This window comes from Hemiscyllium ocellatum, chromosome 3, assembly GCF_020745735.1.
Source record: "Hemiscyllium ocellatum isolate sHemOce1 chromosome 3, sHemOce1.pat.X.cur, whole genome shotgun sequence".
In the NCBI taxonomy this organism is placed as follows: Eukaryota; Metazoa; Chordata; class Chondrichthyes; order Orectolobiformes; family Hemiscylliidae; genus Hemiscyllium; species Hemiscyllium ocellatum.
The window spans coordinates 68,161,918-68,179,168 of record NC_083403.1 but is presented as its reverse complement, the minus strand read 5'-3'; the positions used below and the strand labels follow the sequence as shown (position 1 = coordinate 68,179,168).

The 17,251-nt window shown below is 38.6% G+C and overlaps 1 protein-coding gene across 1 annotated transcript in view; it reads right to left on the bottom strand.

Annotated features, from left to right (window-relative positions):
• The window catches only part of rfx6 (regulatory factor X, 6), an 83,527-nt gene that overhangs the window by 31,940 nt on the left and 34,336 nt on the right, over window positions 1–17,251 (bottom strand). The window contains exons 8-15 of the mRNA XM_060854823.1: window positions 16,489–16,566; window positions 15,962–16,075; window positions 13,481–13,530; window positions 9,722–9,881; window positions 9,493–9,637; window positions 5,993–6,102; window positions 5,774–5,891; window positions 2,177–2,299 (exon numbers count right to left, since the gene is read on the bottom strand). Of these exons, the coding sequence (XP_060710806.1) occupies window positions 2,177–2,299; window positions 5,774–5,891; window positions 5,993–6,102; window positions 9,493–9,637; window positions 9,722–9,881; window positions 13,481–13,530; window positions 15,962–16,075; window positions 16,489–16,566 (898 nt within the window). The remainder of the gene's footprint in view (window positions 1–2,176; window positions 2,300–5,773; window positions 5,892–5,992; window positions 6,103–9,492; window positions 9,638–9,721; window positions 9,882–13,480; window positions 13,531–15,961; window positions 16,076–16,488; window positions 16,567–17,251) is intronic.

Below are 17,251 nucleotides of genomic sequence, written 5' to 3'. Positions count from 1 at the left end.
GTGTCCTCCACTATGAAGATTAATGGTAAACATGGGTTTACATTATCTGCTATTTCCTTCTTCCCTGTTATTAATTGTATTATTGCAACCTCCAAGGGTCTCACATTTACTTTAGCTACTTCCTTTCATTTTATATATTTGTAGAAGATACTGCTTTTTTTTATTTCTGACCAACTTACTTTCATAACCAATTTTTTCTCTCATTAGTATATTTCTGGTCATCAGCTATTGGTTTCTAGCTGCTCAGGGAGTTTGGATGCAATGCAGACAATCAATAGTCAGCAGAATTCATTTGTGATATGAATAGTTCAGTGCTTTTGCAGCTATCAATGTAATTCCAGAATGGTATGTTGGCCCCTAGTTGTCAGAGTCAAGGATGTCACATATTGCAGGCCATTCTACAATGGCAAGATAAACAGCTACAGGCTGAGGTCCATGTTGGTACCATTAGAAGGAAAGAGAAATGAGATCCTGCAAGCAGCATTGAAGGAATTAAGTAGGAAATTGAAAAACAGAACTTCAAAGGTAGTTATTTCGATGGTAGTTAGCATAGGAATAGTAGGATAGATGCACGGCTGGAGACAAGTTGCAGGAGGGAGGGCCTGAGATTCATAAAGCATTAGAACCATTCTTAGAAGAGATGGGAACTGTACAAGTTGGACAGGATCAACATCCTTGTGGGAAGGTTTACTAAAGCTATTGGACTGAACTTAAAACTGGATTGGCAGGAAGCCAGGATCCTGACAAATAGTTGAGAGGAAAGAGAGGCTAGGAAGGGAACTTTTTTTGACCATTGTGTATACAAGGAGTTCCTGCTTCCATTGTAACAACATCACTTTATTAGACAAACTCATCAAAGGCATCAAGGAGCCTGGAAAAACCCAAATCAGTGAGAATTGCATGGAAAGCTTTCCACTGCTTGGGATGATATCTAGTGTAAAGGAAGCTGACTGTGTTCATTGAAGTTCAATCATCTCAGCTTCAGGGCATCTCTGCAAGATTTGGTCAGGGGAGTATTGTAGGACAAACCCACTTCAGTTACTTTAATGACCTTTCCTCCACCAGGAGATCTGAGGTGAGGATATTCCCTCATGATTCAGCAGCATTTATGACTCCTAGGTAGATATCTACATGCAGCAACACCTTGATAATATTCAAGTTTGGCATACAAGCCTGAAAAGTGGCACACAACATTCAAGCCACACAAGTACAAGGCACTGATTAGCTCCAACAAGGAAGAATCCAACCACCTCTTCTTGACATTTAATGGTACCACAGTTGTGAATCAGCTCCCTGTGGACATGTCTTGAACTCCTGCCCTCTTCACCATAGAGCCCTTACAGACTGTTTACACACTTGCATCCAAATATAAAAGATAGGTAAAACATATATTTGTGGAATGAAAAAGTGAGGCTGACTACTAATGTAAATATAGCTTGGCATGGCTGAAAAGTGGAGTCAAATTATAGGCTAAATGTAAGTAAATAGAATTATTTGAGACCAGAAAAATTAGGTCATCTTATATGGTGAGTCGACATACACAAACCTACGTTACAGGACCATGGACATAATAGGCCCAAATTCTCACAAAAGGCGACCAGCCACCATTATTATTGACTGAGACCAGTTCTAATAAGCACCTAAATGACAGAATCAGCCTTGCAAAGCAGTCTTTAATAACACATCTGGGATTCCATTCAACATTACCTTATTTAAAAGGGTCATTGGGGTTATTATAAACTTATTCGAGGGGAACTGGAAACTCATCCAGCCAACCTAATACATTACACCACAGACTGCAGCTTCTGAAGGAACATAGGCATCCATGATATGTCCTATGGCCACAGAAACACAACAGGCGACTACTTCAATTTATGAGTCAGCTATCTGGAAGGGTGACTGCAATCAAAGTCTTCAGTTAATAAAGAGAATTTCCCCTACAGTTATTTACGAACATTACAATGTGGAGACATTAGTTTTTAAGGTGTTCAACTAATACTACATTCAACAGTTAGACTTCAGAATTCTAGCTATGATGGCACCTGGTCTTGCCCCAGCCTGTCATCTTGCAAAAGACATGATAGCTGCGAGATAACACTTGATCTACTCATTGGTAACAGAAAAGCTTTCAGGCTATCATAAAGCTGGAACTATTTGGCTTCTCCATTTAAAATACCTGCATTTTTCATATATTTGTCCAGGAGATTCTGTAGCTCCTGCTCCTTGTCATTGTTAAACTGAGTCTCCATGGCCAACAGAATATATTCATCCAGCAGCATTCGAATCAGATGAAAGGAACCTAGAGAGAGGTGGAGTGAAGCAAAATTATCTCAGTTACCATCTGCTCACATTGCAGAAAAGAAGGAAACTAAAAAAAATTGTTTAACTGCAAATAACCTCCTCCATTCTCAAACAATGCAGTATTTTTCTAAAACTTATGTCTGTAATCTGTTGTAAGGTTCACCTACCTCTTTTTTTGTTTACTGTCCACTTCAGACTGTTTAACAACTAATTACATGAAAAGAGAACACTGGTGGAAGTAGGGCAAATCTCAATGACAAAGACGGTACATATTTATGCTTTGCTTTTTCATTTGTGTGGCACTCTGCTCTGAATTATTTTTGAAACCAATGTTAGATGCCTGTTCTAACAAGGAGTCTCTGTCTCTCATTTACATCTGACAAATTACAAACAACACTTTGTGGTGAGATGTACACTGAATAATATTTTTGAAAGTGCAGTAATTGATCGATCCAATATTAGTTCACCATTCAGGAAATAGAAGAGCGCTGAATCATCTCGGAAAGTATTTATCTTATTCTTCAGTGGTAGTTGTTCTTCATGCCCTGCCAAGTGGCCACCATTTGGACATGAAACCATTACCTACCCTGAGTGGCTCAGTGTGCAGACCAACAAATCCTTTCAGGGCAGAACACTCCTGCGCAGGGCAAAGATGGGGACGTAACAGTTTCCAGGGGCTGAACCAGTGCCCAGGGAGAAGGTGTACTCATCAATGGAGCTCCCTTTCATTGAGCTGGAGACAGGTTTACCATCTGATTAAATACGCTGGACAGGTTCTCAAAGCTAGAGGTTCAATCAGAGCCTTTCCAGCCTCAAAGGAGTAGCAGGGTGAGCAAGGGAGTGAGCTGTTTAGGATGGAGGTATTCTCTCCAACCATGGAAAATCTTACATTTTTAAAAAATGTATCTTGAACCCAACAGGCCTCCATAAGGTTGGCTTCTGCCTGCCCTTGCACCCAGACACTGGTGGTTTCTCAGACTGCTTGGAATGCTAGCAATTCATCTGCTATTGTGAGGTCACCTTAAAGAACATGAACTGGACCCTGTTCCCTGTGCAAACTCAGAAACCGATTCAGTCTCTTAATGTGCCTCAAAAGGCTCTAATTGAGTTGACTCAGGCACCCAACGTGAGTGGGTAGAATTTCCATCCTCTCCCAGCCCCAGATCTGATCTCAGCAAAAAGACACAGGCGGGTCAGAGCTGGAGAACTGAGGTTGACAGGGTTATATTTAACTTCTGCCAAGCTCTATTCCCAGTCAGAACTTAAATTCCTGCCTCTGTTTTGATCTACAGTTAGAATCAGCTAACTCCAACCACACCCAACAGATGATGTCTGTATGTGGAAGTTAGCATGTCTGTCAGGATTCTTGATCTTATGTAATACTCGTTGACCCCTTCAGATGAAAACTGCACATACATATATAATGACACCCATTATTAAATCATTCAGCAGATAGGTACAAATTTTGATTGTTTCACAATTCAACAGTTACAATATATATTATAAAAATACATTTTGAACAATAGTAAAATACACATCATGGTAGCCAATAAAAGATGTACAATTTTTAAAAAATGTTCATAGCACAGATCTCAAACATTGCTAAGAGGAGACACGGAGTCAGTACATTTTGTCTTGCACTCATCAGAAGTAGGGAGCAAGAAACTGACATCAAAGCATGAGGTACACATCCTGCCCTACTGCACCACTCACCCCCACCTTCACTACCACTCCAATCCCCAAACTACTCATGCCCTCACAAAGTTTAGCACAGGACAGACATAACGACAGAAGTGACCAGAAGATAGGAGTCCGACATTTTGAGGTTTCATTAGCAGCAGCTTCAATGGTGCTACAACGTAGCACTTCACAGCATCTTAAACCTGTTCTTCTCTTCACTGATGTTCTCTGACCCACTGAGTATTCCCACCACTTGCTGTCCTACCTGCCTATCTCCTTTTCCACCTATCCACTCCACCCTCTCCTCCCTGACCTATCACCTTCATCCCCTCCCCCACTCACCTATTGTACTCTATGCTACTTTCTCCCCACCCCCACCCTCCTCTAGCTTATCTCTCCACGCTTCAGGCTCTCTGCCCTTATTCTTGATGAAGGGCTTTTGCCCGAAATGTCAATTCCGTTGCTCCTTGGATGCTGCCTGAACTGCTGTGCTCTGCTGGCATCATTAATCCAGAATCTGGTTTCCAGCATCTGCAGTCATTGTTTTTACCACTTACTGTGTTTAGTCAGTAATACATTTCACTGTCATCAAATCAGGTGTATTCTAACAACACCAAAAAAGAAAAATTACATACACTAATGTACTGAAAATCTTTGTATCACTACAATAATAAAATTGCACAAGTGAAGTGGCAGATGGAATAGAGACAGATAGGTTTTAGATTAGATTAGATTAGACTTACAGTGTGGAAACAGGCCCTTCGGCCCAACAAGCCCACACCGACCCGCCGAAGCGCAACCCACCCATACCCCTACATTTACCCCTTACCTAACACTACGGGCAATTTAGCTTGACCAATTCACCTGACCCGCACATCTTTGTGACTGTGGGAGGAAACCGGAGCACCCGGAGGAAACCCACGCAGACACGGGGAGAACGTGCAAACTCCACACAGTCAGTCGCCTGAGTCGGGAATTGAACCCGGGTCTACAGGCGCTGTGAGGCAGCAGTGCTAACCACTGTGCCACCGTGCAAGTAATCTCATGTTGCGCTTCTACTCAATCTAGCATTGATATTATCAACTGGGAGAATTTTGCATGCCAGACTTTTATTTCCTTATAAATTTTCTAATCCTAATAGGATTGGCTCTCAATCCATTGGGGTACCTCTTCAGTACCAGTTGTAACGATTATTAAATTCTGGAGTTTTGTTCATCAAACAGTTACTATAGCTCCAGGATTTATTTGTCATCATTCCTGAAAGTTGTAGGAAAGACAAGGCATTAACAAATTTGGATGAGGAAAATCAAATGATGTAACTGTGTAAGAAGATATTTGTGATTTGGAAGTGCCAGCGTTGGACAGGAGTGGACAAAGTTAAAAATCACACAACACCGGGTTATAGTCCAATGGGTTTATTTGAAAGCACTAATCTTTTGGAGCACTGTTCCTTCATCAGGTGGTTGAAAGAGCAGCGCTCCAAAGGCTAATGCTTCCAAATAAACTTGTTGGACTGTAACCCGAGGTTGTGTGACTTTAAAGAAGATATTTGGTGTGATTTATTGAACTGGTAATCGAGCAAGCAGCAACAATTCTACACTTGCAGCTTGAGATGTTTGATCTTTCTATGCCAACAATTCTTCACTTTCTGATTGCAGTCTTCCCATCTCAGAGTAGAATCATACCTCAGTTAAAAAGTTTGAAATATTCACTACTGTGCAGTTCATCCTAATTTTAAATGTAAGTAAATATAATATTGAACTGTGTAAAAGACGAAAATGTGAATGTTTACCAAAGCTTGAAGCATTGTTAAGAGTGAGATTATGCATCACTCGGGCTCCGAAAAAGCTCCATCTCAAAAGAAAATCTTGAGCTCTCTTCTTAAGGGATCTTCCATTTTGTTTACTTGGCTTAAAAAATTAATTAATAGTCACAACATTAGACAAAAATATCCATCATTAAAAAGTTTTGCTTTTAAGTTTTATACAAATATTGCATTTCAAAAATATACCTTGATGACTCTTTGCTCGACTATTATGTCCAACCATTCAATGAATGATTCCACTGTAGCATTTTTCTTCAACAGGTCTTTCAATTCTTGAAACACTGTAATAGAGTCATCTAGCATGTAAAAAAGGAAAATGTGAGATTGCTCTAACTATTTGAAAACTTAGACCATTCAATTTCAAATGGCAGCAGAAGATTAAAAGCTTAAGTAGACTTTTGATTAACTATAAGCTGACGCGTATTAAACAAAGCGAGTAAAATTTTCCTCCCCAGGAGATGGTGAAGGAGATGGCAAGATGGAAGAGAAATGAGCAAGTTTGTCTTGGAGAAATATTTACTCCCTTCCCATGACCCCATCAATTAAGTGCTGGTCAAGAAAGGTCTTTTGGACCTTTCCTTTAACTGGTTACTAATAGCCAGTTAAAGGCCTCAACTCACCACCAGCCCGATTTCCTGCAAAGACTGCTTTCCAGACTGGAAAAACAGGGTGACTAGCCAAGGGTTAGGCTTCCATTTGTCCCAATCTGGCTTCTGAAAGACACCCTTTGTACTTACCTCTGATTGTCCTCTCCCAATGACACCCCACATCCCATAACAGGCAAAAGAAAACTACTTACCCTCTCACCAGTGGATCGCCTGAAGACTGAGCAGTAATCATTGGTCCTTCGAAGGCAGAAGTTGTCACCCACTGATTGGCTGACAGCTTCTCAAAAAGCAAAACTCCACTAGCAATAGGTCAAGAAGCTCACAGGCTGGCTCTTTCCAAACTGCTTGGACTTCCATTTAACAAGCTTTCAACCTCAGGTTTAATTTATCGGCCAGATGTTAATGAATAGGGCCTAGATCATTGATACAACTTCCAACTCAACATGTATTCAAGGGGTAACATTCTGGAAGAGTGAAATGATAACTATGTGGTAAGAGGAATGGGTCATCAGAAAGATTTAGAATTTGGGATTGACAGACGAGGATGAATTATAGTGGGTGATTTAGAATTAAATCATAAAGGTGAAGATAAAGATTTGATTATGAGTGAAAACAGAAAGGAAAATTCAAAACAAAGTACTAAATTTCTAACTACAATTTGTTACTGAAGGAATGAGAGAGAAGAGTTTAAAGTGTCCCTTTCTGGGATGAGTACATTGGTATGACTTTAACAATTGACTGCTCATGAAAAAAAAATCCTCATTAAAAATTTCCAGACCTAACTTCCTGCAGTCAGTTTGATGTGGAAATTCAGTACTTAAAAATAACAGGTGACATTCTGTTTCTATGATGCAAAGGTTGTAAATTTACCTTCTAATTACGTAGCCAAAGCTAAATACTGTGGACACTCAGCTCCATCTTAGTCCAAACATTTGCTTGCTTTGTACCCCATGCACGACTTCAACATTCACTCTCTCTCTCACCATTGCTGGACTGCAATCACTTACCAGTTTGACAGCATCTCCCAAACTCACAGTCTACCTTCTAGAAGGACAAGTGCAGCAGATCCACGTGAATGCCACAACCTATAAGTTTCTCTCTAAGTTATACATCATCTGGAGTTGGAATTCTGTTGCCATTCGTTCAATGCCGCTGAGTTAGAATTTTGCATTTCCCTTCCTAACAGTGCCATGGGTGTACCTGCACCACATTAAAGCAGTTAAAGAAGGCAGCTCACCACCAACCTTCCAAACAAATGGGAATAAATGCAGGCCTCACCATCAATAGCCAAATCCCACAAATGAACCTTTTTAAAAAAAATGCTGGTAAACCAAATAAATTAGAAATACTGGAAATATTTTGCATTTTTCAAGATCTATCTATCATATAAATATATCAAGATCGGCAGAATTGAGCTCAAGGCTCATCTCTTAACCTCCTGCATTTCCTTGCCAACTTGTGCATTAATAATGGAATGTGGAACCAACGTGCAAGATTTTGTCTAATATGTATAATGCCTCTAAAATATGGTGATACCAAATGTGATTACAGATGTTCCATTGGAACACTTTTTACAATCTCCCATGTTACCAAGTTTCTATCATTTTCCTCCAGAATCGAACTTGTTTCAAAGCATCAATTGATCTACAAAAACAGACCATTCTGATACGGAAACATGGAACTAGACATTACCTCTAATGACTTTTAAGAAGTGACTTTAATAGTCCTCAAGCAGCAAATTGTAAGTACTAGAGCAGAATGTAAAATAGAACAGCTCCATTTTCTGCTCTATTCTTTCGATCTGTGATTTCAATGCCTCTAGCTTATGCAGCATATTTGGTTGTAGTCATATTGATAAAATGCAATTTGTACATTGAACCCCCGGAATCAGCAGGATGTACCTAAATGATAGTACCCCCAACCACCATCAACCACCACATTACCTCATCCCCCAATCACCCCTTTTAATGTTCCTCAAAAAAAGTCTTCAGCTTGACTCTCCATGAGCTGCACACCCTAGCTAGTCACAAGATCAATGCTATTCCATCATTACCACCTCTGAAATAACTTGCTTCAGTTTTGATGTTGACAGCTGACTTCTGTGCCAGCTTGCTCTTTCTTTATATCACGAGGTGTATAAATTGTACCCCAAAATTGAACCTTTTGCATCTTCTTTCCGCCCGGATGATAGGAACAATGAGGTCCATTCTGAATTCCTTACTCTCTGGAAATCACTTCATATTTCATTCCCTATTGCCATCTGCCTTCATTTCACAAAAAAAAACCTTGCCTTCAGCAGTACCTTTGATCCCCATTGCAATCTTCTACAATTTAGCTTTTTCCCAAAGATTTTGGATTTCAATGTTTCTTTTCTTCTTTAAAATGAAGTATTTTGACCCATATTACTAAACATGAGGAATGATATAGAAACTCAGTTTTTTTTAACCAGTATTAGATTTGTATAAGTTATAAATAAAATGTGGAAAAGCTGACTCTTATAACTCAATCCGGTAAACAGGAATAAAGCTAGTACTTCATTATTCCTCTTCTTAAAGGTGCTTAAGTTCAGTGTCTGTTCTTCCCATCAGACCTGCTCAGCCCTTTATGCTTCAGCATAATGCTGAGAGATCAATATGCATCAGTAGACTGTGTACTGTCATTGCTGAGGCAGTGGAGGTAAGACTGAACACTTGGGAAAATATGATCCCGAGTCTAATTCTTACCAGGCTCTCATATGTTTCACTAATACGTCACTATATATTACCCACTTGTGGGAGTACTTATCTATATAAAGGAGGGCTCCTTTGGGACAATGGTCTCAGGGTTAGATCGATGCTACAATCATTGGGAGGTCTGTCCATTGAAAGACAGCAATATCAGAAGTGCAAACTGTGTTTATGAAATGAATAATTGCTTCAAAGCCTGCGTGAATAATTATCAATTGATTGTAGGCAATGCTTTCATATGTTTGTCTTGAATTATAGCTTCTGTAATGTGCATACTTATCTCTTTTGTTACATTATCTGTGACAGCCTCTAGGTGTTAATTAAAATGGCATGACCAGTATCATGTACTTACAATCCGAATACAGTTCAAAGTCCTGATCTGTTCCACCCGATACTGTGAGTAGGGCCTGTGAACTAATGCTGTTTAGATCCACCTTTTCAATATCAGCCACCATGGAATTCACAACAGTCTGGTCAAATAAAGCAGGCCTGGCAATCTGAGCAGGACAATACATTAGACTGGCTTAACCATAAGTACAACATGGAAAACATTCAAATATTTGATTTTGCTCAACACATGCCTGTGCAAGATGTAAAAATGAAGTTTGCCGTTTTAGAGAAGAAACAAATCTCTGTGCAATGGGCAGTTTCTTTTCAGAAAGGCTATCTGGGAGATTTTCCAGTGATGAAGACATCCAGTGCTCCCAATGCTTAGCAAAATTTCTGATGTCTGCTAGCAAACTGAAAAATAAAAATAGATTGAATTAGATAATGTCCTAAACCCTTTAGAGAAAGTTTCTTTTGGATTTTACAAAATCAAACAATTTACAGAACTGCCTGTTTCCCTACATCCCTTTGCTGTATTGAACACTAATTAAAAAAGTTAACTGATATTATTCAAAACAACAAACACTACATCCTTTATGCTTGCTATGATTGTCTATGAAAGCAGGGTGAGATGTTGGCACAATAGTAATGTCACTTAGATAATAATCCAAAGACTCAAGCTTACAGGCTGGGTCCACAACTTCAGGTCCCAGTGGAGTAGCTGGCAAAATTTATTTTCTATCAATGTGGGCAGCAGGTTGGCACAGTGGGTGGGTGGCATGGTGACACAGTGGGTGGGCGGCACAGTGGCACAGTGGGTAGGTGGCACGGTGGCACAGTGGTTAGCACTGCTGCCTCACAGCGCCAGACACCCGGGTTCAATTCCTGCCTCAGGCGACTGACTGTGTGGAGTTTGCACATTCTCCCTGTGTCTGCGTGGGTTTCCTCTGGGGGCTCCGGTTTCCTCCCACAGTCCAAAGATGTGCAGGTCAGGTGAATTGGCCATGCTAATGTCTGTAGTGTTAGATGAAGGGGTAAATGTAGGGGAATGTTTGGGTTGCGCTTCGGTGGGTCGATGTGGACTTGTTGGGCTGAAGGGCCTGTTTCCACACTGTAAGTAATCTAATCTAATCTAATATATATGGAATTGGTAGCTAGTTTTGATAACAGTAACCTTGGAGCTTTTTATTAAAAACTCTCTAATCTGGAATCCTTATCTGGTGTGCCTTACTAATAATCTCAAACCATAACAATGAGGTTGACTCTTAGCTCTTTCTGAATTGGACAAGCAAGCTATTTGGTTCAATGGCATTAGGGTTGGGTATAAATGCTGGCCTTGCTAATGACTGCCACATCCTATGAAAGAATAAAAGGTGGGGGAGGGGTGCAAAAAGAGCAGCATGCAGGAAACATTTGAGATGTTTTATACACTTTTTTGCTGACAAATGACAAATGCTGCAGTGCCAGACATGATTTTAAATAGGTCGTGGTTAAACTCAGTTAAAAATCACACAACACCAGGTTATGGTCCAACAGGTTTATTTGATAATACAAGCTTTCGGAGCGCTGTTCTTTCATCAGGTAGGTAGTGGGGCAGGATTGCGGACACAGAATTTATAGTAAAAGATCAAAGTGTCATACTACCTGACAAAGTAGCAGCACTCTAAAAGCTTGTACTTCTAAACAAACCTGTTGGACTATAACCTGGTGTAGTGTGATTTTTAACTTTGTCCACCCCAGTCCAAGACCGACACCTCCACATCATGAATTAACGAGTAAGTATCTATTGTTATGCAAATAAGGTACAAATGCTAAATCAATTTACTTAAGTGTCTGTCTAAAACAGTACTAATAAGATTAACTCACCCTCAGTTCATTATCTACCTAAATCATAATTGACAAACTGCAGTCTAATCACACTTCGGGTAACTGCAGCTTGTCAACTTCACTGTGTTTGGGTCTGTAAAATGCAGAAGAGTGTGCCTGTTTACATTGGCCTCACGACATCATCACAATGGATGTGTGCATCTCCAAAGTGAAGTTTGTTTGTTAATTTGGTTTGTTTGGATAGAGTCAAACTCCAATGATTGTTTGTTTCCTCGATATCCTACTGTACAGAATTGAACTGCGTTTGATTATGTGTACAAAGATATTTTTTATGAATAAAGTATATTTTTGAAATAAAGAAAATCAAATCTGTTTGTTAATGATGGGTTAATGACAGCAAGAACTGTTGGCTGAGAAATACCACCATCCAGCCCAAAAGTCTAGCTCCTCTATTTTACAAATTTATGTACGTCACTTGTGAAACCGGGAATTGGCTATGTTTCTTTGGAGTATCAGTTTTGACCCTGGTGATTAGAAATATAATTTGTTTTAACCAAGAAACATTTCAGAAAATTGTATTTCAGGAAACTCATGCAAGCAGACTTGTGTTCTGCAGCCTTTACCATCTGGTAAGTTAGAGCTATTCTCATTTATGACCATATGATAGAAGCACAAAAAACATGAGAGGAAAATGGAATGAGAAATATTCCAAGGTTAAACTACATGTGAAGGGAATAAGGTAAACAATGGGAGTACCTTTCCCCAGAGTTTAAAATCTACATTACTTCTGAGTATTATATCAGAACCTGACAATAATTAATTAAAGAGTAACAGACAGTGCTGTGTCCCATTGCAACTTGATTTTCAATATATTTTTAAATATACGTAAACATACAAAAATCCATTATACTTCAAGAAATAGTATCTATCATTAAGTAGTTTACTGCATACACATATATTTGCAGAAAGTACTTATTAGTATTTAGTCTACCTGTGGTGCATTTGTGTGTGATTTTTGTGCATTCCCAAAGGGCTGAGCAAATTAGATTTGATTTGGATGTAATACCTTTTACCTAGGTACAGTGAAAAGTTTTATTTGTATGTAATACAGGCAGATCATAAGATATAGGAGCAGAATTAGGCCATTCGGCCCATAGAGTCTGCTCTGCCATTCCATCACAGCTCATGCTCTCCTCACTCCCATTTTCCTGCTTTCTCTCCACTTCCCTTCAACCCAATACCAATTAAAAATCTGTCCACATCCTTCTTAAATTTATTCACTGTTCCAGCATCCACTGCACTTTGGGGTAGCAAATTCCACAGATTCACAATCCTTTTGAGAGTAGTAGTTTAAAGTGCATTAGAATAATAGAACAGAATGAAGAATACAAAATTATGGCTGCAGAGAAGGTGTACAATGTAACAGGGTAGGAGAAATCCTTGATTATGTTGGCTGCCTTCCTGAGGCAGTGAAAAATATACAGTAGCGTCTCGACTTACGAACGTAATCCGTTCTGGGACCCAGTTAGCAAACTAAAAAGTTCGCGAACTGAATCAATTTTCCCATTGTTCAGGTATTTCCGGAGTCTTATCTCTTTTTTTGTCTCTTGGAGATTGGTGATGCCACAAGAAAACGATCCAGAGAAACTTGTTCTTTTCTTCGTTGCAGAATTTTCCGAAAATGGGACATCACATTGTCATTTAAAATGTTCACCTTCGTTTGTACCTTGAATTTCGTACATATGTTGAAGCAAAATTTTACACACGATCCTGTTCGTAAACCAATTTGTTCGTGAATGGGGTCGTTCGTATGTCAAGGTGCTACTGTAGATGTATAATGTGTCTGCAAGACTTCAGAAATAACTGTGCATCTTTAGTGACTAGACAACAATGTTAGAACATTGAAGCAACAAATTCTGGAACATCTAATCCTTTATCCTTTAAGAATTTAAGACCTTTAAGGTTTTTTAAAACATGTATTTGCATCAAACAGCGGTGCAATTAATGGTTTTCAGTTATTGTTGTAGTGAAGTTCACAAATGACATTATTAATGAAGAAATAAAACATTTTATTGATTTTTCGCAGACTGATATTAATTATATCCTTTGGAGTAGCTTTTACAAAGTTAGATAATAATAATAAAGTATCATTTCTACACATTTTCCCATCAATAACATGCTCTTACCTTTCTGGCATCTCTTGCATTGTTGCTGGAATCAACACATCTGTCAGAACCTTGGGAGAAATATGAAGGAATATGACATTTTCATTTCACTCGAAATTGTTGAATTTAAAAGATGGTCTGTAAATCTGGAATAAATGTCTTCCAATTCTATGAGTGCAAAGTCAACAAGTGATCAGTTCAATATTACAAATTTTTGTATCTAAATTCTGAGTGCCATCTTTCTATTTCACACCAAATATGTGATGGGACAGTCCTCCTTGATATATTGGTTTAATTATTAATGCACGATTGTGTGCCTTTTTATTTTATTTTTAAATTGAATAGTCACCCATTTATTACAGTTTAAGGAACTCCTCAATTTAACTTTTGTCTTTTTTGTTAAGCAGAAAGGCATATTATACAATTGTTAAATAGTAAAATAATTATATTTACTCAAGAAATGACAAGCTAACACCAATGAAATCAATAAGTATTTCTGTAGTTTTGTTTTTGACATAATTATTAATAGTCATTTGGTAGTAGAAAAATTGAGTATTGCTAAAGCAAAGAAAACCCTTTTGAAACTTGTCAATTTACACTCATCAGGGCAATTCACAGAAATGCCAATGTGAAGGAAAAACAACATTTATACTGTATGGGAGGTTAATTACTTGGCAAATGGAGTATGATTGGTTGAGGCATTGCCAAGGGTGATACACAAATAAATAATGACTGACAATTAAGTACCCAGGTTGTTTTTTTTTTAATTAAGACATTGAATCTGATTAGTCAGGCACTGTCCTCAGAAATGAACCAGAGAATGGCCGTCGCCTACTTTATTAAGTTTCTGAACTGTAGATGATGCATTTGCTACATTTCCTATATTAGAATCTGCAGCTGAACATAAGAATTTCTATACATTTCTTCATGGGCTCAATCCTGTGCTGAAATTCACCTTTCATAAGACCTTCCAATTAGCTCCCTTTACTTGACGTTTCTGTTGATAAAACAGCAAGGGCGTTTTCCACTGCTGACAAACACAAATCTATCTTCACTGATCTTCATAACAGGCAAGGTACTGTCAATACTTGACCAGCCAGTGTTGCAAAATTCATAATAACGTATCCAGCATTAGTGATTCTACAATTGGACAACATTTGCTAAATAATCATGACTGTGCAAATAATTAGGCTGACAATTAATTTAGGACTGTCAACTGGGCTTGCAGAGTAGCAGTTTTGTACATACTAGAAGCTACAGATCTTGATATACTAGGATGTGTTCTTTGCAGGGAGAAAATGTGTGTGTACTATACCTATCTGAACTCAACATTATGAACGGCATCCATTCTCTGGCTCATTTCTTCCTGCATTGCCTGCACCAATTATAGCGAACTAACCTGACTTAAAATATAGACAAAACTTGGCAGGTAATTGTCAGTCACTGCTAACTGGTGCATTCTGCAGAGCAATGCTACTCTCAAACAGAGTCAATTTGTCAACCCTAATCGGCACTCTCCTCCCATATAGTATAAATGGTGTTTCCATTTACTTTGTATTTCTTATGAATTGTCCTGATGAGTACAAGATGAAAAGTTTTAATAAACATTTGCTTTAGTGATCAGTGATTTAAAATCAGGTGTTCATAGATGATGGACTAAACACTGTTATTAATCTGCTTCTATTTTTGTCAACTGTGATAATATAAAGTTCACAGGTTACCAATCAGAAGTCCATCAGTTTTTTTTTCTGCAAGCAAGCTAGTAATGTCATTTTGCCAAATGTTCTGATATCTGGATCATTGGAGATTGGACAAAAGTTACGAGATGTACATCAGGACTCTATGGACATCCTCATGCAGAATGTTGAGTGAAAACTGCCCAGGACGTTTAACTGATTTGGACTGTCTGGGACCCTCCAAAACTGCTTCCAACACTGAGCTTAGTATTAAATTCTTGGCCAAAAAGGCAGGAGTCATCTGTGCATTCACCCTGGAAATGCTGACACTTGTCAATACCCAGTCAATGATTTGGTAATTGACCAGCCTTACTGAACTGAGCATTATCATTTGTCAGTCTTCTCAAGCATGTAATGGCCTTGCTCCTGAATGACTGCAATGATTTTTCGATCCTTAAACTGGGATTGAAATCCTTGACTGAAAAATTGCAGAAGAGAGAGTCACAGAAATCTTCACTGGCAGCATCAATGAGCATAGCATCAATGCTGAACGGAAGATCAGGACCTTTGTTTCACTGGTAGATTGTTCTGGTTCACAGAGATTTTTACGTTATAATTATACAGGTTAATTTAGACAGGTATTTGTATCATCACATGACACCGCAATTTGCACTCAGGTTGGGGGCTGCACTCAAATGGAAATTCTATCCCCAGGATAAACAGACAGAGATCCAGACTCAACTTATGTCTTAATGGCATTTGTTGTGCCACATTTCACGCATGTTGCTTCTTTTATTTATTTCTGATTTATTTATTTGGTACTCACTTTGTAGAGGATAGAATCACATACACAAAATATATCAATGATGACAGGATTCTCCAACAATGGAAGAAGATGGTCAGGCATTCCTTGCCAAAAATGTAATAAAAAGTTCTGAATCTGAAAACCAAGTCCAAAAACAATACATTTATTCACAAACAAAAACAGAAATTGCTGAAAAATCTCAACAGATGGGGCAGCATCTGTGGAGAGAAAACAGAGTTAATGTTTCAGGTCCAGTGACCTTTCTTCAGAATGGACGGTAGCTAGAAAAAGTTGGCATTTGTGGACACAATGGGGTAGCAGAGATGGAAGAGTAAATGATTGGTGGAGATAGAGTCCAAAGAGAGAGAAAAACAGTTGGACAGACAAAGGAATGGGTCAATGTCAGCTTGAGTGAATAAATAACTGTTAATGGGGACTATGTATTTAATAAATAGACTATAATAAATAAATGTATTGCACCTTTTCAATTCAAGCTGTTTCAAGCATGTAAACCAAAGGCGGTCAACAAAATGTTTCAGCAATCTTACCTCTTCAAAGTTTCCATTGATTGCATTATCCAGAATGCATTGGCAATGGGTTTTGTACATCATAATAAGTGTATCTACCTGTGTTAGAACAAAGTACAGTAAATTACATTAGGATATCAGTGAATCCTTGTTGTAACAATTTGCACTTATTCAATGCTTAAACTCTCTTCTAAAGGTCTGATGGGGCAAAGCACACCTTTAACAATCAGTGACTATGATCAGCCATTTGCAGAACTTTCTGGCATTTCAGATGAGCTTCCAAGCACCCCTACAAATTCAATGTTGTCAGAGGCACAAGCAGAGACAACTCATACCCTGGTCTATAGAGATGTCCCTTCAATGTCTGACATTTATCAAATTCATGGAAAAATCATGGTGAACTCACGGCTTCTGTTAATCTTGGACTGAAGGATCAAAATTTATAATCCGTTTGGGTGACCCCCATTAGTGAGGGTTAGTAAACATTACTGGGATTTGTTTACAAGTAACCAAATCAGATAGTGACATTATCCATCTTGCACTGCAGTAAATTAGAGATGCATGTAATAAGGCTAAATAATTGCAAATCTAATATAGACATAGACTGGGTCAATCAAGTCAGTACTACTGCTGTCGAAGATAAATTCCTGGGATGCGTACAATATGGCTATCTGAAACAGTATGTTGAGAAACCAAATAAGAATTTGGCTATGTTGGATTTGCTGTTCTTTAATGAGAAAAGGCTAATTTGTAACTTTGCTTTTGAGCAGTCTTTTGGAAATGG